This window comes from Ipomoea nil, unplaced genomic scaffold (assembly GCF_001879475.1).
Source record: "Ipomoea nil cultivar Tokyo-kokei standard unplaced genomic scaffold, Asagao_1.1 scaffold0987, whole genome shotgun sequence".
Classification (NCBI taxonomy): domain Eukaryota; kingdom Viridiplantae; phylum Streptophyta; class Magnoliopsida; order Solanales; family Convolvulaceae; genus Ipomoea; species Ipomoea nil.
In genome coordinates, this window is record NW_017617415.1 from 360,758 (window position 1) to 384,794 (window position 24,037).

The 24,037-nt window shown below is 30.7% G+C and overlaps 2 protein-coding genes across 4 annotated transcripts; one reads left to right on the top strand and one right to left on the bottom strand.

Moving 5' to 3' along the window:
* Positions 1-8,037: 8,037 nt before the first annotated feature.
* Positions 8,038-9,725, bottom strand: LOC109180003. The gene is made up of 2 exons (XM_019329485.1): positions 9,484-9,725; positions 8,038-8,436 (listed from the first exon to the last, which is right to left on the bottom strand). The coding sequence occupies exons 1-2, from the start codon at positions 9,648-9,650 to the stop codon at positions 8,205-8,207; spliced, it is 399 nt and encodes a 132-aa protein (XP_019185030.1). The 5' UTR covers positions 9,651-9,725; the 3' UTR covers positions 8,038-8,204.
* A 7,582-nt stretch (positions 9,726-17,307) lies between these two features.
* Positions 17,308-23,675, top strand: LOC109180000 (cyclic pyranopterin monophosphate synthase, mitochondrial). 3 transcript variants are annotated; one of them, XR_002054035.1, is made up of 6 exons: positions 17,308-17,510; positions 17,990-18,610; positions 18,701-18,873; positions 18,951-19,142; positions 19,280-19,348; positions 19,589-19,661. XR_002054035.1 is itself a non-coding variant. In XM_019329481.1 (6 exons), the coding sequence occupies exons 1-6, from the start codon at positions 17,448-17,450 to the stop codon at positions 23,657-23,659; spliced, it is 1,152 nt and encodes a 383-aa protein (XP_019185026.1). In that variant the 5' UTR covers positions 17,308-17,447; the 3' UTR covers positions 23,660-23,675. The 3 variants fall into 3 exon arrangements, 2 of the variants coding, with proteins under 2 accessions (XP_019185026.1, XP_019185025.1); XM_019329481.1 differs by lacking the exon at positions 19,589-19,661 and adding an exon at positions 23,641-23,675 and having other exon boundaries at positions 18,701-18,868; positions 19,280-19,368; XM_019329480.1 differs by having other exon boundaries at positions 18,701-18,868; positions 19,589-19,939.
* The last annotated feature ends 362 nt before the right edge of the window (positions 23,676-24,037 follow it).

The following is a 24,037-nucleotide window of genomic DNA, read 5'->3' on the forward strand; positions in this document are numbered from 1 at the left end:
AATTACTGACATTAATCACTAACCCCACACACATTAAACACAAACCCTACCCAAATTAAGCACAACATCCACTCACGTTAAGAACAAATCTCACGCACCATAAACACAAAAGCCCACACTTTAAGTTTTACCAACTACTCACATTAAGTACAACCTCACGCACATTAAGCACAAAACTCACGCACCTTATGCACAAGACTCACGCATCTTATATACAAAACTCACGCACATTAATCACAGAACCGCTCACATTAATTTTGACCTAGATTCAAAAATTACAAAATTGTCACCGCGTTTTTTTTAAAAAAAAATTTTGGTAATGCTGAACGTTGATTTAAGCGAGATGAATGGCTCAAATTAAACCGCACAACCGCACCAGAACCTAATTCTATATATATATATATATATATATATATATATATATATATATATATATATATATATATATATATATATATATATATATATATATATAGAATCCGGATCAGGTGAGGACCTAATCTTAGGTGAGGACGTGAGGACTAATCTTGTGCGTTTGTTTTTTTATTTGGATGGTCCAGATTTGAGTTTTTGAGATGACATGGATTGATCTTTTTTGTTAAAGTGGGATAATAGTGTCTTTTTCTAATTTTTTTTGAAGTGTGAACGCATGTATAATCCTTGGCCAAATTGGTTTCCTATTTTCTTGGATCATCACCGTTGCAATTTGGAGCCGCGATTTCTTCATCATTGATTGAGTGTTCGCCCATGCAAACTAATCAGTATTTTTTATTTTTTTTCGCTTGTTCTTTTGAGTATAATATTGTCTATATTTGGATTGTCGTGTATATGTATAAATGCCTGGGTAGTACGATTGTGCATTCGTGTGTGCTAATTGTGCAACCTAGTGTTGTAAGTTGTGCACTATAGGCTAGGGAGTTGTGCATTATAGCACATAGTTCAATGCATCGTAGAACATTGGATGTTCACTGTATGATTTTTTGGCGGGGTTTGAATGCACAACAATGAAGTTATTGATGCACAACACTCAGTATAGGAATGCACAACATTTTGTATAGGAATGCACATCTTTTAATAAGACTGATTTACCCTAAATTTATATATTTTAATATTTTAAAGGGATTTGTTTTCTTAATCCGTGTGATTTGTTTCTTTTAATCTCAGTCATACATCATTCTGATTTAATGGTCTAGATTAGTCCTCATGTCCTCACCTAAGATTAGGTCCTCACCCTAAATTTACCCTAAATTTATATATTTTAATATTTATTTATTTATTTATTTATTTATTTATTTATTTATATGTGTGTGTATTTATTTATTTATACGTATGAATGTATATCAATATAATGCTTAAATATTTTTTTTTTTTTTAAAAACTAAATATATAAATATACACACATGTATATTTGATTATTATTATTATTATTATTATTATTATTATTATTATTATTATTATTATAAGGATTAGTTAACAAGGGCAAAGTTAGAATAATTCAAAGTAATATAAGATTACCTAAGAAAATTGGAGTAATCACATTACCTTGAAACATTACCGCAACATCAGCTTTCAAGTAATATAACATTACCAGGTAATTTCATAACTTAAACCAAACAAGGTAATATAACATTACCAGACTCAGATTAAGATGACCCGAACCAAACGCCCCCTATGGTTTGTTTGGTTGACAAGTTAGGTCTAAGGAATGAGTATCAAAATGATTGGTATTGTTTGGGTGATATGTTTTTAGAACACTACTATAGGTTTCAAATACTCCATTAATTGAAAAATTCATACCCAAATAAAATAAGGGTATCATATATCTTTCATTCCTGATTCCTTCTCATCCATTTGATTAGTGTTTTTAGATTTTTTTTTTTTTTGTTCATATTGGTATTTTGGATGTTTTTATATTAGAATCAATTATCTTGATTTTGTGTTACTGTATTTTTAAAATCTTTATTCCTATTATTGGATCATACATAACCAAACAACATTATTAATAATCATTCTCATTCCACCATACTACCAAACATGCAAAATACTTTCACTAAAACCCATTATCATTACCAAATATTTGATACCCACTCCGATTCCGATTCCCATGTGCAAATTGAACCAAACACACCCCTATTTAAAAAAGGTTAAAGGTTGCACTGAAAGAGTTGTTTGAAGACTATGTGTCCACTTATTTTATCCATATTGTTTTTGTTAGGGGATGTTTGGTTCATGGAAAATGTTTTCCAAAGGAAAACATTTTCCTTAAAGTGAAGGAAAATGTTGTTTTCTAGTGTTTGGTTCATGGAATTCATTTTCTATTGGAAAATGAATTCCTCAAATTTGAGGAAAACAAAATTTTTGGTTGGACTAAGGATTTTGTTTTCCATGGAAGATGGAAAGAAAAAGTGAATAGATTGCCTATTTTACCCTTACTTTCTTTTTTAATTATATTACTTTTATTAATTTGTAGGGGTATATAGGTCTTTATACTCATTATTCCTTACAATTCCAAATCTAACCAAACAATAGAATTAGTATTTCCAGTAATTCTTTTTTCACCAACCAAACAATGAAATTATCTTCCTAGTAATTGTTTTTCTATGGAATTCCAATTCCACTTCCCTTAAAAATATTTTCCGTGAACTAAACGAGCCCTTAGTGTTTTGCAAAGTAGTTATTCGGTTATACAATCTTTCTAGTTTGAATCTATCTCAATTAGGGGTGTTAAGATAAGCCGAAACTCGCAATGAATAAAATAGGGCATAGAATTTTGGGCCTGTAAAAATGTGAGTCTCGCGAGCTTGGCTTGCATGAGTTGGCTGTGACAACATGTAACACCAAAATGAGGGTCCCAAAACAAAGACCCACTCTTCAAGCCCAACAAGCCTTCCATTATGCACAAAACCCTAGGCACATGTATATATATATATATATATATATATATATATATGTGTGTGTGTGTGTGTCTTATGTTGTGATTTTTTTGTCTTGTAAAATAAAATTTTGTACCTTACGAATATAAATTATGTACATCAACTCGTTATTTCAGTTTAAGCTCTATAATGCTATGTGGACCCTGGTTCATGACATAAATTGCCTTAGTAGCCAACTAGGAAGGGCAATTACATTGTTTTTCTTCTTTGATCTCAGATTTTTAAAATGACAACTCTGAAAATTGAGGTTCTTTGTAGGGCCCATTGATTAGGAAAATAGGAGAAAGAAACTCACAATTTGCACATGAAAAGCACTGTGCTGCGCCCATCACTACAGGGACCAGTTGGGGCAAATTATGCCCCGGACCCGTGTCCACATTGAATTGTGGACACGGGCCCAAAACGACGTTGTTTTTTAAAAAAAACGCGTCATTTAGTTTAAAAAAAAAATTCGCGCGCGTTTTGCCGTTAACGGCGTTATTTTTTTTTTTGGATTATGAATGTACAGTTATGCCGTTATGAATGTACAGTTATGCCGTTATGAATATACAGTTATGCAATTATGAACACAGAGCTCTAACATTATGAACTTACAATTATGAACATATATAGTGATAAAATTATGACCATGGAACTTTAAAATTGTGAATATAGAGCTTCGAAGATTATGAATGTACAGTTATGGAGTTATGAATGTACAGTTATAGAGTTATGAATCTACAGTTATGGAGTTATGAATCTACAGTTATGAGATTATGAATTTACAGTATGGAATTATGAATGTACAGTTATTGATCGAGTTATGAACAAAGAGCTCTAACATTATGAACTTACAATTATGAACATATAGTGATAAAATTATGAACATAGAGCTCTAAAATTGTGAACATAGAGCTTCGAAAATTATGAATGTACAATTATGGAGTTATGAATGTACAGTTATGGAGTTATGAATGTACAGTTATAGAGTTATGAACGTACAGTTATGGAGTTATGAATGTATAGTTATTAACATATAGTAATAAAATTATGAACATATGCTCTTACAATGAAGCGGACTGAAATTTAAAAAAAAAAAAAAAAAGATAACAGTGCCTAACAGCACTGTTACCCGTGTCCAGCAAGCATGCTGGACACGGGTCCAAGGCATAACGATTGACCAGTTGGGCACGTAAAATGTTCTTTTCCTTTTTTTTTTTTTTTTCCCTCTCTCCTGTTTTCTCTTTCCTTGCCATCCATGCAAAAACCCAACTGATGCTGTTGTTCTCATACTGTGTTTTCTCTTTCCTTGCCATCCATGCAAAAACCCAACTGATGCTGTTGTTCTCATACTGTTGCTAGAGAAGTCTGATCCCATGACCTCCAAATCTTGTAGTTTAATTTAGCCATCACTTCTTCTCTGGCTTTCCTTTGCATAAGTCAATTTTCCTGGTCTCCTTTCTTTCTTCTAAGGAAAAATCAACATTTTAGTCTCTCAATTGTTCTCCAAATGTCAATGTAGTCTCTAATTTTCAATTTCATGAACTAATTTGATCTTCAAATTGTTTAAAATTTCGTCAATTAAACCCTTCAACGATCAAATTGACAAAATTTTAAAAGTGGAGAAATCACTATTTTAATCTCTCGGAATAGTTTAATTGATGAACTTTTAAACAATTCGAGGATCAAATTAATTGAAATTGAAAACTAGAGACTACATCAGTTGAATAATTAAGGGACTAAGATGGTGATTTTGCATTTTTCTAACTTGTAGAAATGGTTGGCAATAGCCAAAAATAGGTGCATGTTTGACAATAGCCAAAAATAGGTGCATGTTTGACAATAGCCAAAATAGGTGTATTAGAGATTACACAGAGTGTGATGTGTTAGCAATCTGGATCTCGTAAAGGAACTTGAGACTCAGAAAATAAGGGAACATTTCAAGCGTGTGAAAGCACAGAATCCTAACAATTTCAGATTTCCGTTATTACTAAGCAACAATGGTGAACAAATTAGAAATTTTGAGAAACAAGAAAAATGTCAAACTTATTAGGTTACTTTTCTTAGAAAATTTGTCAAGGTAGAACTTGAAATTTTTGTTTCTAGAAAAAATTATCTTTGTAAGTGTTGCAGTTACTTAGTCAAGAATTGTATACACTCGCCCACATGGGTAGTTCAATTAGTTATAGAGGTGAAATTTGTCATAGGAGACCAAAGATTGAGTCTCGCCAGTGGCAGTGTGGGAGCAACTTCTCAAAATTAGGGGGATCCTTGTGCGTAGTGAGCAAAAGTCTAGCATTTTATCAGTTGAGTCACCATATTTTACCCCTCCACAAACTGTCGGGTCAGAGTGTGTGGGCCCCTAGGGTGGATAATTCCACCTTTTGTCACAAGAATGGTATACACTCTATATTTGGCAATTGATGGAATTCTATTTTATATCCATCATCAGACATCACATCTTCAATCATCTTAAAAACCAGAATAATGAAGAAGGTTAAGGCTGTCCTTATCCCAGCCAAACTCTCCTTTGCAAAGTGATGTGGCAAAGCCACATATACATTTTTTATTTTTTTTTTTAATGAAATGGGTTTGCAAATTTGCACTGCAAGCAAATTTGCACTGCAAGCAAATTTGCAAACCCTGAAAAAGCTGCCGCGGCAGCTTTTGTATATATTTTTTTTAAATTTTATTTGATTTTTGTACTTTTTAATATTTTAATATAATTAATAATGTTATTTTAATATATTGGGCCCACTTTTGAAGATTGATTAGATTTGTAGGGATGTAGTGTGAATAGTAAATAATTTGCAAATGGGATGATGTGGAAGTGGGACCCATTTTTGAGAGTGGGAGATGTTTGCAGGGATAAGGACAGTTTTTGTAACTTTCACAATCATTATTTTCATAATAATTACAATCATTTAAATTTAACATTTTAAATTATTCAAATATTAAATATCAATGTAACTGTTCAAGAATTCATTATATTAAATAAAGAGAAAATTACATTTTTCGTCATTAAGTTATAGGGTGATTGTGCAAAGCACCTTGTGCTCAAATAGTATGTAGTGACTCTCCCATATGGGAGGTCATGAGATCGAGCCTCAGTAGAGGCGGTGTTGACTCTTTGTGCTTCAACATGTTAAGAAAATATAGATGAACAGATACTACAATGTTATAGAGTCAGTAGTATTAAAAAAAAAAAAAAAAGAGTTATAGGGTAATTGTAACATTCGTTCATAGTGTTGGTCGTGCTCCTTTTCACCCTTAAGCTATCATTGACGTTGCATTTTTTGTCATTTTATTAACTTTTTGTTCCTAAACTATACTGAAGTTGCAAATTTCGTCCCTAATATTTTGTTAGTAAAGGGACGAAAAGTGCAACGCCAATAATAACTTATGGACAAAAAGTGAGCATGATCAAAATTAAGAACGAATTATACAATTATTGTCCCTAAGCTATACTAACGTTACAAATTTTTCCATAAATATAATACGGAGTATTTATAACTTCTAAGAACATATTACGATGTCATATTACTATTAGGAAAAAATTTCACAATTATCTTGATTTTGACTTTCCGAGAAGTGACCTTTCGGTCTAACTTTTCGGAATCAAGAAATTTTTCCCAAGTTCTTCGGGAAGACATATGTAGACATGTCTGAATTAAATTTTTTTTTTTTTTTTCTGTTTTATACTTTTTCAAACATTTTCAGCTCAAAGAATTTGAGCACCCACCACTAAAGTTCGAACCTATGACCACCCATTTGAAATGGTAATCGAGATGTCGATCACACTACATGATAGCTGGTACATGTCTGAATTAATATATTCAATCATTCACTATATAAATATCCAACATGATAGATGGTTAGAGGACCTTTTCATTGGATTCTTCTATGTTCTATGAGTACATCCTCTAAGTTTGTTTCGCTAGTTTGGGATTTGCTAAGCTACCAACCCAGTCCCAACACACAAAATTAAACCTGCTCTGACCAAAAAGGACCAAATACCATAAAACCTCATCCACATCACCATTCCAGATTTCACATACACCTTTCTTTCTCACGCACACCATATTTGGCTTGCTTTCCACATATTTGCCAATTGCCAAAGCCACCAGATCCCTTTGTCTTTTGTCACATCTTCTCTATCCAGGCCCTTACCAGTCTCTATGGGGATAGTTTCCTCATTATTCAGTCTCAGTTTCGAGGTGATCGAGCATCCATCACAAAGTTAGTTGAGAGTAACAAATTAACTTGGGCTTCTCAAATGCAACCATGAGGAAGATCATGAAGCAAGGCTATGCAACAGTTTTGGATTAGGCTTGTAACACCTATCACCTTTGTGTTTTTCAAAACAAGTGTCTAAAGACAACAGAACTTACAATGAATCTACCACGTACAAGAAATTAGTCAATTGCTTTGGACCAAAACTATTATGGAGTCCAACTTATTTGGGCTGAGGAGGTGGCAAAGACAATGGTGGCCAGTGAAGAAGTCAGTAGAGATGGTGGAGTAAATTCAAAGGGATAAAATAGAGGAAACAGGACAACAAGTTAAAGGAAAACACAATAGTCAAGAGACTAGCTACTACCAAAATTAATTTGCTCATGGATAATTAGTCAAACATTGCAGCGCAATCTTTGCTAATACTGCAAACACAAATAAAAATTATAAATCTGTATTAGGAATGTCCATTTCCAGTAGGACCGTTAACATGATGTGAAAACCAAGCCTAGAATGATTCTTTCAAATAAGTCTAAAGCAAGAAACAACAAGAGGTATTTATCAAATTGCTTGGTGCCTCAGTATGTGTATGAGAGAGCTCAAGAATGTTGTCAATCAACATTATATTTTTCTTATGGGTTGTTTATAAGAGAAGATATATTTTTGCTTTTCAGAATTCACACACTCCTCTCTCTGCAAGACTTCCTGCTATTTAACTCCTTATATTTTCATCAGTGTCCCAGAAACAATGGGAATCTTATCTAAGAAGATGATTGCCAAAAAACACTCACTATTAAGCAACATGACTTCTGTAAAGAATAAACTCCTATGCTGCCTTTTCAACTTCTTTTGCTACTAAATGTCTCTAATCCAACTACTACCGTACGCGATAAACAAATAAAATAATAAATTCTACATTAAGTTTTCGCAATAACACTAACAATATTCAAACATGAATTTCACACTAGGCAACATTCATTGAGAACTGGCTAGGTTTAGATCTTGGGCAAAGATGCATGGACATAAAATATGGGAACAACGTAGGGGTACAAAATACGCCTACTTTGATGAAGGGACATTGGTTATTAGACTCACAAGCCACATTACTATGGACCCTAAGATCCAGCATACTGCAAACAAGACCAAGAAACCTGCCAAAATGGTGGCCAATGGAGGGCCCTGGGGCACATTATTGCCTTCAGTTGCATATGATCCTTTTGAGGGATTAGGGTTTGATGCGAAAACTTGAAATGGCTTCTGTTTTAGATGCAACCAATCAGAGCTCCTTAACCTAAATGGAACAACAATAACATAGCTAGGGTTACATATCATTACACTAATTGCTTAGGAAAAGATTTCAGGTCTAGAAATGTAAGACATTTTGCCTCTTACTCAGTTACACCAAGATCCAAATAGGTATGTACATCCTTAACATATTGCTCATGCCATATTTATGCAAATGATGAAACAGAACATCTCAAACCACAGTGTACATCCCAACCATGCAGGTTTAGGAAGTGAACATGAAAACATATACCTTAGAGTGCAAAGCAATTTAGACTTAGAAATAGCAATATTTTCTATGCATTAAACTGTTACTTTGCAGTAACTTTGTCAATATTTTGAGCAAACCAAACAAATCTTCAGTTTATTTCAAAATTTTACTAGGCTCTTCTTACATGATATGTTGTTAGTTGATAGCATTCAAATGGACACATAAATCTTAAGGGGCAATTGGGCATTATTTATAGAACCTGTAGATTGTTAGAAATAATTCATCTCATTTGTTGAGGATGAATATGAAATAATGTGTATCAATCACTAAAATACTAGTGCTTCAATAGGGTATGAATAGCAGCCTAAAGGTCTTCATCCCATCCAATTATGAAAACAGATACTCCTATACTATTATTAGTTATGACTTATACCATGCACCAAGCAAACAATTTAATCTTACCTAATAGATGCCTTAATCTAGTGTTAAGAAACCTACAGCAATTCAAATTGTAATTTCTGATCAATTACATTATGGCTAGTGATCAATTTAACATCACAAGACTGAACTTTTATAGTAATAACAAGGAATCCAATCGCTGGCTACCAGATAGCATTTTGAAATTACTGCTAAACATCAAGTAATCCTTTTTACAGTTTTGGAAAATATATAATTTTCATATTCAAATATCGAATTTATCAATATCAAAATTAAGTCCAAATTTAATAAACTTGACTGCCAAAAGCAGTTTCTACCGCACATAAAATGAGATTAGACCGTCAAGGACAAAAATCAGGAATATCTACAAGCACCTGGTAGTGTGAAAAGCAAGGAGAGTTGTACCTAAAATTGAAATGGGTAGACTGCGCATTGCGTCGAGGAGTCAATCGGAAGATGAAGGGACTCTCCGGTCTGCTTCCTCCTCCGGCGGTCGCAAGGTGAAGAATAGGAAGAATCGAGGAAGAGTACGGGGATGAAGCGCGAGCACCAAAGCAGTGGAGAGAAGCCATTCTTTCCTAGCTCGAATAGTACAAGAGACTGAAAGAGTGAATGAAATGAGTGATTCACCGTCAACGCTTGCAGGGCCCAAAAAGAAATAAACACAAAAAGGATTAATCACAATCGTTATGCGTTGGACCCGTGTCCAGCATGCTTGCTGGACACGAGTAACAGTGCCATTATCCCTTTTTTCTTTTTTCTTTTCTTTTTTTTTTTTAATTTCACACTACTTCGTTATAGGAGTATATGTTCATAATTTTATTACTATATGTTAATAACTGTACATTCATAACTCCATAACTGTACATTCATAACTTTATAACTGTACATTCATAACTCCAAAACTGTACATTCATAACTCCATAATTGTACATTCATAATTTTCGAAGCTTTATGTTCACAATTTTAGAGCTCTATGTTCATAATTTTATCACTATATGTTCATAATTGTAAGTTCATAATGTTAGAGCTCTTTGTTCATAATTCGATCAATAACTGTACATTCATAATTTCATACTGTAGATTCATAATCTCATAACTGTAGATTCATAACTCCATAACTGTAGATTCATAACTCTATAACTGTACATTCATAACTCCATAACTGTACATTCATAATCTTTGAAGCTCTATATTCACAATTTTAAAGCTCCATGATCATAATTTTATCACTATATATGTTCATAATTGTAAGTTCATAATGTTAGAGCTCTGTGTTCATAATTTCATAATTGCATAACTGTACATTCATAACGGCATAACTGTACATTCATAATCCAAAAAAAAAAATAACGCCGTTAACAGCAAAACGCGCGCGATTTTTTTTTTTTTTTTTAACTAAATGACGCGTTTTTTTTTTTTTTTAAAACGACGTCGTTTTGGGCCCGTGTCCACAATTCATTGTGGACATGTGTCTAGGGCATAATTTGCCGATTAATCACCGTCCAATCATTATTATGTTATATTCATTCCACAAATAATATATTTTTAATATATTCAAAACGTATATTGTATTCATGTAAAGCGCATATATATATATATATATATATATATATATATATATATATATATATATATATATATATATATATATATATATATATATATATACACACAGTAATTAAAAGTAAAATTCTCGTCAAACACCTTGTGCTCATATGACATGTAATGACCTCTTTCTTATGAGATGTCGTGAGATAATAGAAATTCTAGAAGAATATAAAATCCAAGAATATTTTGTGCAACACACATATAACATTCCGTTTTAATTATTGTATCTTACTGTCATTTGAATTACTTGACGTGGAATTCATGAATATATATATATATATATATATATATATATATATATATATATATTATGATAATAGCAGAATATAGAGTAATTAATTACGGTAATATTATTATGGTAATATTACACTCACACGGTCATTATATATTAACATAACTTAACAGGAAAATAATAATAATAATAATAATAATAATAATAATAATAATAATAACAACAACAACGCTCGTAAGAATTATAACATATAATAAAACGTAATAATTAATTATGGTAATAAAATAACAATTTGCTATTTAAATCTATCATTGTGCTAAACCTAAAGTTGTAAGCTTCCAACGTATTTCTACATTTATACTCTCCTATTTACCTCGATTCTCAATGGCGGCTGAACTTGACAGTGACATTGTTGGTAGTCAACTTCATCCTAGACTCTGGTGGAATAACATTAGGTTTAAAGTGTTTCGTGTCGTTCGCCTTCCAGAGACAAGAGGTTATGAAACCATAAACTCTATAGAGTGTGTACTACATGATGTAGAAGTTTATTTATTTATTTATTTATTTTTACTATAATCTTAATGTTAATATTTTGTATTTCTAAAATTTTAGTTGATGAATATAGTTTTTTAACAATTTCAGGGAACTTTTATACATATGCATATTCCTCGAATGTATGTTGAAAAGTGGTTCAACAAATTAAAAAAAAAAAAGTTTATCGAATTAATATATTTGAGGTGGTTTATAATGAGTATAGAAACAAAACTACTAATCATATGTATATGCTGAAGGTTTGTGACGGAACTACTATGAGAATATTGAAAGGTGCAGATTTCTCAACACATGTTGATGACAGAGAAGATTATGATTTTGCTAAAGAGGTGATCTGTTGTTTACTTACATTGTTTTGTTTTGTTTTTTTTTTTTTAATAACTTTATTGACATATTTAAATTTTTCTAACTTTCACGATTCTCTGATGGACAGGTGTCTGAACCTCCGATTGGAAATTTTGATTCTACCAAACAAAGAAGGGGATTCAAATAGTGAGTAGTATGCTTAGAGATGAATAATGAGGAATATGTCAACAATTTAATATACTAAAATTATACTTTTGTTATGTTATTTGTCACTTCTTAACCTATTATTAATCTATTGTTAATTTATTCTGAATTTAATCTATTCTTAATTTATTCCTATTGTTATGTTATTTGTTATTGGTATTCGTCACTTCTCAATTTACTTAATCTATTCATAATTTACTCCTATTTGCACTATGTTTTTAATTTGTGAATTAAGAGCATTCTCTTACGAATTTAATTGAATTTTTAAAATCAAATTTCTTAATTAGGTCCAGTACTAGAATTTTTGCTATGTATAATTTAACCATTTAATCTAATTTAATTTATATAATTTATTTAATATTTTAAAAATACAATTTTAACAATATAGTTTCAGTTTTGTTAATATTAGTATTTGTCCCGTGTGATGCACGATATAAAATTTAAGTATTTTTATTGTTGATAAAATTCAAACATCAATCATTAAAATTAATTATGAAATGTTATTTTTTTTATAATACTAAATTGGTTGTTATATTAAAACATCACAACATTATATTAAATTGGTTGTTATTATAAAGCATTGTGTTATTAGATATCACATGATATTTTAAAATTTTACATTTAAATAAATAAATAAATATATAAATAAACATAATTTGAAATTAATAAATTAAACTATATACAGTAAATAAATGATTCTTTATTTTTTTCCCAAAGGCATTTAAAACTCATTTTGATTAATAATTAAGCCATCCACAATTAATCTACAATTAATCTAGCAATTAAGGTTATACCATGGAATGATGCCATTTCATTTAGGCGGGAAAATGATATGGCAAAAACATTTTGCTATTATATAGAGTAAGATTACACAGAATTCGTTGAACCAATTCATAAATGAGTCAATTGAATAAAAAATATTTATGCAAATATCAAATTTAATTTATATAGCTTATTTAATATTTTAAAAATATAATTTTAACAATATAGTTCTAATTTTGTAAATATTACACAAAATTCGTTGAACCAATTCATAAATGAGTCAATTGAATAATAAATCTTTATGAAAATCTATATTAATAGTCAAATTAATAATAAATTTTATTAATTATTAATTAGCATAATATTAATTTATGATATTGTTGTAGACTAATTAATTATGGCAATATTACACAGAATTGGTTTAACCAAATCATTCTTCCAAAAAGAAGAACCCCGACCCGATAGAGCATTTGAGAGGATATAAATCATGGTAACTCAACTGAACATGAACCACAAAGGCTAGACATGTGCTCACTGCGCATAAGGAACCCTCCCTCACATTGAGAGGTTGGACTTGATCCCTGGTCATTGTTCCAAAGTTTCACATCTGTGACCAATTGAACTGCCCATGCGGGTTGGTTTAACCAAATCATAAATGAGTCAATTGAATAAAAAATATTTTAAATATGAAAAAATATAGACTAATTAATTATGAAATATTATTATGGTAATATTGCACGGAACTGAGTCAATTGAATAAACTATGGAAATATTATTAATGTGTAAATTTTTTGAATTAGGGAATAATTAACGTGTATTCCTTATATGGTATTATGTAATATATATATAGAATCGCATTCAGGTGCGAATGCTTCGCCCAGGCGCGAAATAGGAATGGATTCTGTTCGTCCACGTGTTCAGATCTAATGGATGAGAAACACTGATTTTTTTTAAAAGCGCGGTGGCATTTTCGTAAATAATTGAACATCGAAGTGCAAGTAAAAAGTATTACAAGTGCATGTAAAATGTATTATAGGTGCAAGTAAAAATTTACACTGAGCATCAATACTAAGTGCACCTATAGTTATAAGTAGTTGCACCTATAGTTCTAAGTAGTTGCACACATAGTTATAAGTAGTTGCACGTAGGTGCATGAATGTTTGCGAGTGGTTTTCAGGAGTATTACTACCCGCTGAACTCAGATCAATGAATGTTAACAAGACAAAATTACATGCACTTATAGGTGAAAGTAGGTGCACCTATAGTTATAAGTAGTTGCACCTATAGTTATAAGCACATCCAGATGCATGAATGTTTGCGGGAAGTGAATGCTAACAAGGTAAAATTACATGCACTTATAGGTGAAAGTAGGTGCACTTGTAAGTGATTTTACTAGCACTTTGATGTTCAATTATTTACGAAAATGACACTGCGTTTTTTTAAGTTATTAGATCTAGACACGTGTCGCGCGCTGATTCGTTCGCATATTTCTTCTTGGGCACTTATTTGCACCTGAGTGCATCCCTATATATATAACCAAAAATTAATTAATATTACACGAAATCTATACTATAATTAAAAATAAAATCCTATTTATTTGATTTTCCGCACAAACAATAGTGAATAGTAAAGATAAATAAAAAACATAAATATTTCACAATAATACTATACATCATCAATTAAAAATGGAACAAAAATTAGGTAAATTGAAAAAGAAATGCATATTAATAATTGACTGAAAATTAAAAATGAAAGAAGTAACGGAAATTATGTTAATTGAAAAAGAAAATGAATATTAATAATTGACTGAAAATAAAAAAGACCCATAATTAACTAAAATGAAAAAGAAAATGATCAGATCATTGCATTTTAATTTTTCACAATAATATTACATAGTAGAATAATTCAAATCACAATTATATCATAAATCTTTCACAATTTTAAACAATGAAACATAAATTAAAAATGAAACAAAATTAAAAATAGAACAAAAATATTTCAATAATAATATTCTAATCATCAAGTAAAGGTAAATTAAAAATGGAAAGAGAATATTTCAATAATAATATTATACACCGTCAATAGTAAAGACATATTTTAAAGAATAGTAAATGTAAACTAAAAAAGAAACGAAAATTAAAATGGAACGGAAATATTTCAATAAAATATTCTATATCATCAATTAAAAATGGTTCAGAAATTAGATAAAATTATTAATGTATCTGATATTCTAATTAACTAATTGACTACAAATAAAAAAGAATAATTGGCTGAAAATGAATTTGATATTACTAATTGACTGAAAATATAAAAGGAAATGAATATTCATAATTGACTGCAAATAAAAAATAATCTATAATTGACTAAAATGAAAAAAAAATTGTTAAATCATAGTATTTATTTAAAAAATTGAACAGAAATATTTCAATAATAATATTCTACATCATCAATAGTAAATGCATATTTTAAAGAATAGTAAAAGTAAATAAAAAATAGAACGAAAATATTTGAATAAAAATATTCTACATCATCAATTAAAAATAGAACGAATATTAGGTAAAAAATCACTACATCTAATATTCTAATTGACTAATTGACTAAAAATAAAAAGAATATTTGGTTGAAAATGAATATGACATTATTAATTGACTGAAAATATAAAAGTATCACTAATTGACTGATATTCTACCATTATATATATTTTTTCACTCGAGTCACCCATCCTGATGGATTGAAGGTGTTAGCTCTAGACGAAGATGGATAAGATTGCGTTGCTACTACCAATGTTGTCCACAAAGAGGTTTCAGTAGTGTGTAAATACAATCGGTGATATTATATTTTTTTAAATGACAAAATTGCTATATATCTAGACAAAAAAATATATTTTCCAGACAAATGAATTAGGATATCAATTCATTCTTATAACTGAGTTGTTAGAGAACGAGCACACTTGCTTAATTTATAAAAATACTGAACAATGGTAAATAAAATCTCCCAAGTTACCGCACTGCATATTTGCTCAAATTCAAGCATTGATAACATAAAAACACATAAACGATCCAAACAATATCTCCAATTTCACTATATAATATTTGATGTTCTAATTTAAATAATTATATATCGATCCAAATACTATTAATATATTATAATAAATCCATTTCGTGCATTGCACGGGCGAAAATACTAGTTATTTAAATACTAAAAATACATTATTTTGTATAATGTACATTCAGTACACAAATAATGTACTTTTAATATATTTAAAATGTACATTTTATTATGGTCTATACAGCACTATATGGACCATGGTCCACATAATAATTGTCACCATCATTTTGGTCCATCAATTGTTTTCCAATTGTTAATGTAGTTCTTAATTTTTAATTTTAATTAAATTTGATCCTTAAATTGTTTAAAATGTCGTCAATTAAATCATTCGATAATCAAATTAACGAAATTTTTAAAATAGGAAAATCACCATTTTGATCCATCAAAATAATTTAATTGATAAAATTTTAAATAATTTAATGATCAAATTAATTAAAATTAAAAACTAAAGACTACATTGATAGTTGGAAATAATCGAAGGACCAAAATAGTGATTTTTCTACACAAAAATTATTTATTAGATAAATTGTAACAACTAACAAGCAATGTGCTGTAAAAAATTCTTTTAATTATTGTTTGTGTATTTATGGATATACTAGTTATATAATGTAAGGTGTATTGACAAAAAATCTAAATTTTTGTTACACCAAAATACGAAAAATCCACTCCAAAATCACATCAAAAGAATATTCTCACATTAAATTTTATTCTATAACTCATCACATTCTATACTAAAATAATTTAGTTTCTTCAAATTTAAAAGTTTATTAACTCAAATTTAATTAGTTTAATATAAAATATAATTTCTGATATAAATAATAATATTTTATGTAATTTAATTTTGGAAGTAATTATTTTAATTTTGTTAAAATTATGTTCTTTGTAATTTAATTTTTAATTAATTTATATTTACTATTAGTCTTATTTAATTGTTCTGATAATTTTTTTTCAAATAATATAATTCATGTTTAATACGGAGTAATATAAAAAATTAATGTATAAATATTTAACAAAATATATAATAATAAATACATAATAAGTCTCAATCAAAGTTATATCCCTCATTTATGTCCATGTTTTTAATGCTAATGATTTTATACATTGTGCTTTTAGAGTTGTATCATATAATTTTTTGAACAAAAATACCCCTACCGTTATAACTTCCATTATCTTTTTCATTATTGTTATCATGCACATGCATCCACCATATATTTTCTTATATTCTTTAGTGATAATAATATTTGTAGACATTATATATTAGATTATTATAATAAATAAATTTGATTTCATATAGATTTTAATTAGTAAAAATTTATTGATTATTTTTAAAAATATAAATATTGGGCATATGTTATTGCGATGGCGCAACTAGTATAAATAAATAAAAGTAAATAAATTATACAAAAGGATTTTTTTTTTTTTTTTTCCTATCAGTTGAACAAGCCTGGCGGGTCTCTTTTGGTGTCCGGATTTCTTTAGTCTGTTTGGCTTATTTCTGCCAATAATTCTGTATACCGAACTTGCTCTTCATTCATCCATCCAGCTTTTGTTCAACACAACACTTCATCAAGATTTCTATTTTCAGCTGTCCAATATGCGGCCTCCTATACCCAGATTTTTCCATTGGAATCTGGGTTGCACCACAAATTTCAATCTGGTATGTAGCTTAGTCTTTCTCTTACTGTAATTTTTTCCTTTTTCAAATGTTCCATGTTTACTCAATTAGTTCTTTTTTCTCCTGTTTTGGGTTAGTGGTTAACTAGGTTCTTACAATAAAGAAATTTTTTGGAATTGAATCAATTGACCAATTTATATACTTTCTGTTTGTATATCCATGGATTGTGGTTCTGAACTCCCCAAGACAGTCTTTCCCTGATAGGAGCAGATGTTGAAACTTGTCTAATATGGAGCATAGGGTTGAACTCTTTGTAGAATTTTTCAAATGTTTTGTCCTTGTTGTTCACTACTTTTAGACACTCTTTATCTGCTTTATCTTATTCTTATATGAGTTTCTATGTGTATATTACAACCATATTTCAATTTCTCTAATCTTAGCCTGGTTGGGTTTGATGTAAAGATTGCTGATTGGTTAAATTGTGGATTTCTAACTGAATACTTGTAATGGTTAACTGCCAGAGGAATTGTGCTACAAGATTGCTGTTTCAATCTATACACAGCAATGCACAGGGTTCCATTGGTCATTATGTAGACAATTCTTTGCTAAACACTTACTCGACTTCATCGTGTGGAATACTGCGAGAAGATGTTGCGAAAGATGGTGCATCGAACATGTTGGTTGATACTTTTGGAAGGCTGCATACTTATTTGAGGATATCCTTGACTGAACGCTGCAATTTAAGGTGCCAGTATTGCATGCCGGCTGATGGTGTTGAACTCACTCCTAACCCGAAAATTCTAACACGGAGTGAAATTATTCGCGTAGCGAATTTGTTTGTCAGCTCCGGGGTGGATAAAATTCGTTTGACTGGTGGAGAGCCAACAATCCGGAAGGATTTTGAGGATATTTGCCTAGAGCTTTCAAAATTGAAGGGACTGAGGACACTTGCCATAACTACAAATGGGATTACTTTAGCACGGAAGCTTGCTCGATTGAAAGAATGTGGAGTTAATTTGGTTAACATTAGCTTGGACACATTGGTTCCAGCGAAGTTTGAGTTCATGACTAGACGCAAAGGACATGAAAGGGTGATGGAGTCGATTCGGACTGCAATAGATGTTGGTTATAATCCAGTTAAAGTAAGGTCTCTTCTCTGTATGGTAATCCGTAATCATCTTGGTCTGTGACAAAGAACTTAGTTCTGAATTCTTGGATTTCCATTCACCCAGGTGAATTGTGTGGTAATGCGTGGATTCAATGATGATGAGATTTGTGATTTCATAGAGTTGACACGTGATAAACCAATCAATGTCCGGTTTATTGAGTTTATGCCTTTTGATGGGAATGTTTGGAATGCCAAGAAGCTTGTACCGTACAAGGAGATGTTGGACATTGCGGTAAGGTAGAATTTTGGCATTAGATCTATAATTTATTTGGTCCTTTTTCACATTGCCTAAACTGTTAAATATTAATGAACAGGTTAAACGATTTACAGGGCTTCAAAGAATTAAGGATCATCCAACGGAGACAGCTAAGAATTTCTGTATCGATGGGCATCAGGGCAGAGTTTCGTTCATTACATCAATGACCGAGCACTTTTGTGCTGGTTGCAACAGGTTGAGGCTTTTGGCAGACGGGAATTTTAAAGTCTGCCTTTTTGGTCCCTCGGAGGTGAGCGTTCTCCAGTCAATCATGCACCAAACACCCACTCTCTATGATCTAAAAGCATCAACCGGTTAAATATTAACACCTAAGGATTTACTTAGTGTCATATTTTCATAAAAACTTCTATGCTTCTTCATGCCCAGGTTAGCTTGAGGGATCCCATTCGTTGTGGTGCTGACGATGATGAACTAAGGAAGATTATTGGTGCTGCAGTAAGTTTTTTTTTTTTTTTTTTTTTGGAGTACTACTGACCCTGTTACAATGTAGTATCTGTCCATACGTACTTCTAGTTATGCCCAGTATGTCACCTTGGTGCCCTTTTATTTGGATCTTTACTAATGTTTGTTTGATGATGTTTAGTATCTATTCTTATCATCATTCGCTCATTTATTCGTGTGAAGTGCTAGCTTATGGGATATTGATCTCCTTTTCCATTTATTCTTCCTCGTCAGATCAAAAGGAAAAAGGCTTCTCATGCTGGAATGTTCGACATAGCAAAAACACCGAACAGACCAATGATACATATCGGTGGCTGAGGCTTAACTATTCTTTCATATGCATCAGTTCAAAATGCTCCCTTCTGTTAACGACAATATGTGTTTAGCATACAAATTTTCTGCTTTATCCCGAGGAGAGTGCAATCATATCACCTTTCTGCTTATGCATCCATAAGCAATATAGATAACATCATAACAAGATTTCATTCCATTTGCTTTTCAGTGCCTTGAGATTATGATGTCTTACTTTGTTGTTCATTGCTGTTAGACTAATCTTTTACTCATAATCTAGACTTCCATTCCATACCTTTCAGTTATGTATATATAAGTTTGCTAAACTGCTGCTATTGATCATTTTTGGAGAAGGATGACTTTCTTGACTGAGCCAAGTATGTTTTGTGCTCAAGTATGTTATATTAGCTTGCACGAGGCGATGTTGAGTATTTTTGAGTACTATTGATCTGTTACAAATGTAGTATCTGTTTATAACTACTTTCTCAACATACTGAACTACCCTCACTGGGGATCAAACCCATGACCTCCCATTTGAGAGAGCCACTAGACCACAAGGTCATCGGCAGGCGATGTTGAGTATAATATATACAAAGTAATAAATGCGTAGTTTCGTTATATGCTTAAATTTTTAGTTGAGATCGGTGCATTTATGCCCATGTTCTCCATCCATTGTGAATTTAGCCATGCTCTCCATAAATGAAGATCAACATTGCTTTCTGTGGTTTTTCTCTGCAATAGGGGTGTGGAAGATCCAAGATTTATTGTGTGCTCCTTGAATTATAGAGATGTAATAAAAATAGAGAAGGAATTACAAATTTAATAAAAGTAAGATTAGTTTTTGAAAGTGAAATAGAATCATAGGGATAAAGTATTACTACATGTACTTTTTATTTTTACTCTCTCACTTTTATTTCTTGGTAATTGATAATTAGAGCATCCACATTTGTGGATTATTTGGAGTTATTTTAGAATTAATTCTCCCCACCCAAAATAATAGCTAATGTGGGGAGGAGTTATTTGAGAAATAATTCTCCTGCAAGTGAAGGGAGAATTCAGAAAATGGTGGGACCCACCATAAAAAGTGAAATAATGCACCACTGGTGACAGCCACGCGTGGCTGTCACCATAGCGCACAGCGGGCGCGTGCAGCGCGTCAGGCGCGCCGAGACAGTCAAATTTTTTTATTTTTTTATTTTTTAAAAATTTAATTTTCCTTTTTGTTTTTCTTTTTTTTTCTCTCCCCTCCCATCTTCTCTTTCCTAATCACTCTTCCATTATCCCCCAATTCTCCCCAACTAATGTGGATGCTCTTAGTTATCTTCACTATATCGGTTTCAATGAAAATGTCAATATCAAAATTTTCTGAAAGGAAATAAAAGTTGGAAATAGGAGTAGTATTTTCCATAGGAATAAAGATAGCTTTGACTTAGAGCATCCACACTTGTGCATATTATGGAGAGATTTCAGTTTGCATTCTTCAAACAAGAGATAATAGCTAATGTAGAGGGGAGATAATTGAAAAAGATTTGTCCTGCAAATGTTGGCATATTGTCAGAAAAAGAAGAAGAAAGAAAAAAAGAAACATCAGGCTGCTGTGCGCGTTTCGCGCATAGCAGCCCGCCCACACGGGCGCGTCAGGCGCGCCTGACAGCTCTTTTTTCTTATTTTTTTTCGTTTGTTTTTTAATTTTAGTTTTTTAATTTTTTTTCCTCCCTTCCCCACATTCTCTCTCCTAATCACTCTTACATTATCTCCATATTCTTCCCAACTAATGTGGATGCTAAGAGGATATGAATTTATTTATTTATTTATTTAGTGACAATGACAGAGTGACAGGTGGTTAGGAGAAGAGGACAACCCCTTCCCCTTGTCTTTTTTTCTTTTTATAGCAAAAGTTCAAATCAATCAATTAAGGCCATCTACACCTATGAAATTTTGGGTATTGTAAAGCTTACATGACATTTTTTTTTTTTTTTTTTTTTTGAATTACATTTGGCCTTCCTCTTTACAAGTCTGAGGCATACTTGCAAATTTTGCAATTGCAGTGTCAGACATGCAAAGAGGGCAGGAGAGAGAGGGCATTTATATTTTTTATTATATTATTATTAGTATTATTTTATTAATAATAATAATAATTTTTTATAAATTAATGTGATAGTGTGCCATTTTTAAAAGCAGAGATGGAATTACATGTGGATGTAGAGTGAATAGTAAATAATTGTAAATTTAGTGATGTAGCATTCTGAAAGTGAAAGAAAAATGCATGGGTGGAGATAGCCTAAGGCTCAATTTATTCATGCAATTCTCCCCCCTTCAAGATAACATGAAGTTTATTTTATTTTAAAAAGGCTTTAGGGTGTCAATCATTATTGTGTGGACCATATTTTGTATACTGTAAAATAATGTACATTCAGTATAAAAATAATGTATTTTTAATATATTAAAAATGTACATTATATTCAAGGAATGTACATTACTTGTGTACTGAGTGTACATTATATTATGTAATGTACATTAAATACATAAATAATGTACATTTAGTATATTAAAAATGTACTTTTTATTAGAGTGCTAGCTTGGTTTGAAAACTTTCACTTGTTGAAAGCCTTCAAGCTGACAAAAGGCTTTTGTCATCTAATAATAATAATAATAATAATAATAATATTATTATTATTATTATTATTATTATTATTATTTGAAAGTTGGGCTATTTTTGAAACTAAGAAAGAGAGTATCACAAAGATGTATAGAAAATAGTATAGAATAAAAGAATTATAAATTTGGTGATATAAAAGTAAGATTAACTTTTTAAGTGTGAGAGGGTATTACAAGAATAAAGATAATTTCAAATTTCGAATAAAATTAAATAAATTTAACTTTTTAATTGAAGTCCATTGACATCTTTAGTAAAATATCATTTAAAGTTTTTAGGTGAACTTGATTGTGATGGATTGAGAATACTTCGAACCTGATTTTGATGGATTGAGAATATATGTCTTTTCAAATTTCTGAAGGATCATTGGAAATACTCTCTTCCATTTGATGTGTTTTTTTTTTTTTTTTTGAAAGTTACTGGTTCTATTACATTGTAGTATCTGTTCATATACTTTCTCAACCTACTGAAACACAAAGAACCAATAACGCCTCCACTGAGGCTCGAACTCATAATCTTCCAAATGGAAGTCCAACCCGGGTACCATTGGACCACATAGTCCTGGTTCCATTTGATGTGTTTAGTTTGAGTTTTTTGTATTTTTGATCCTATAACTATAGTGTCACTAATAATTTTGATTCATGATTTTTAAAATTTGTAAAATTGGTCCACGACTATGACTTTCTTAGTAAATTTAGTCCTTTCGGTGCATTTTCCGTTCAATTTTTACCGAAAAGTTTTACTCCACATTTTAACATGGGTAATATTGTCTTTTGGAAAAATGACACTTTTTCCCCCTGAGTTATATGCTTATAACATTTTTTTCCCCTGAGTTATTCATGCATCCACATTTGCCCTCTCAATTATTATAAAAGTGACGATTTTCCTCCCCTGATATATTAAATGAACGTTTCTACCCTTAAAATAAATATTTTATTTATTTCTCTTCTTCAACAAAGTATTGCTTATACGTAGGGATAACCACCCACTATAGCAATCAAATCAAAAATTTTTGTTATGATTCAGAATCATAACTCAATATTGGGTTTCTGTTTATTAAAATCGTGAACCGAAAAAAAGAAAAGAAAAGAAAAAAGGAATCCTGAACCGTGAACCGGAGGTTGAAATCGAAACAACTACTAGCATTAGTTTAAAATTAGAATTATAATATTTACAAATAGTGTATGTTTTTTTTTCGCATTTATTCTGATTCTCCCATATAAGTATATATAACCGCGATTTGGTTTTGATTTTGAACCGTCAATTCACGGTTTCAGATCCAATTTGAACAGCTGGTTCAAACTTTCTTTTAAATTTTTATTTTTTTATTTTTAAAATATTCTAAATTCAACAATTAATGTATTTTATTTTTTCAATTCAGAACATACATGAACTGGCAGTTTTGGTTCATGATTTTAATAAACTCTAAATATCGGGTTTCGGTTCTAAATTGTCATCATAACCTCTCTGTTTGGTTGCTATAGTGTCTGTTCGATTTGAACCAAATCGTGGTTATAATTTGTTGGAGAAGAAAAATAAATGAAATATTTATTTTAAGGGTAAATATGTTTATTTAACATATCAGGAGAAAAAACTGCCACTTAAATAATTAAGGGAAAAAAATGATAGAAGTATATAACAAAGGGGGAAAAAGTTTCATTTTCTCTTGTCTTTTCCATCTCACAAACTAATGACATAAATAAATAAATAAACAACTAACAAATTTTGGCGTTTAG

Bases quoted from the DNA above. Each gene is read 5' to 3' on its own strand.
- LOC109180003 (XM_019329485.1), bottom strand. From the start codon at position 9,650: ATGGCTTCTCTCCACTGCTTTGGTGCTCGCGCTTCATCCCCGTACTCT. The intron at 8,437-9,483 runs GTACAACTCTCC...TGTTCCATTTAG, and splicing joins TCTACCCATTTCAATTTTAG to GTTAAGGAGCTCTGATTGGT.
- LOC109180000 (XM_019329480.1), top strand. From the start codon at position 17,448: ATGCGGCCTCCTATACCCAGATTTTTCCATTGGAATCTGGGTTGCACC. The intron at 18,611-18,700 runs GTAAGGTCTCTT...CCATTCACCCAG, and splicing joins TTGGTTATAATCCAGTTAAA to GTGAATTGTGTGGTAATGCG. The intron at 18,869-18,950 runs GTAAGGTAGAAT...ATTAATGAACAG, and splicing joins AGGAGATGTTGGACATTGCG to GTTAAACGATTTACAGGGCT.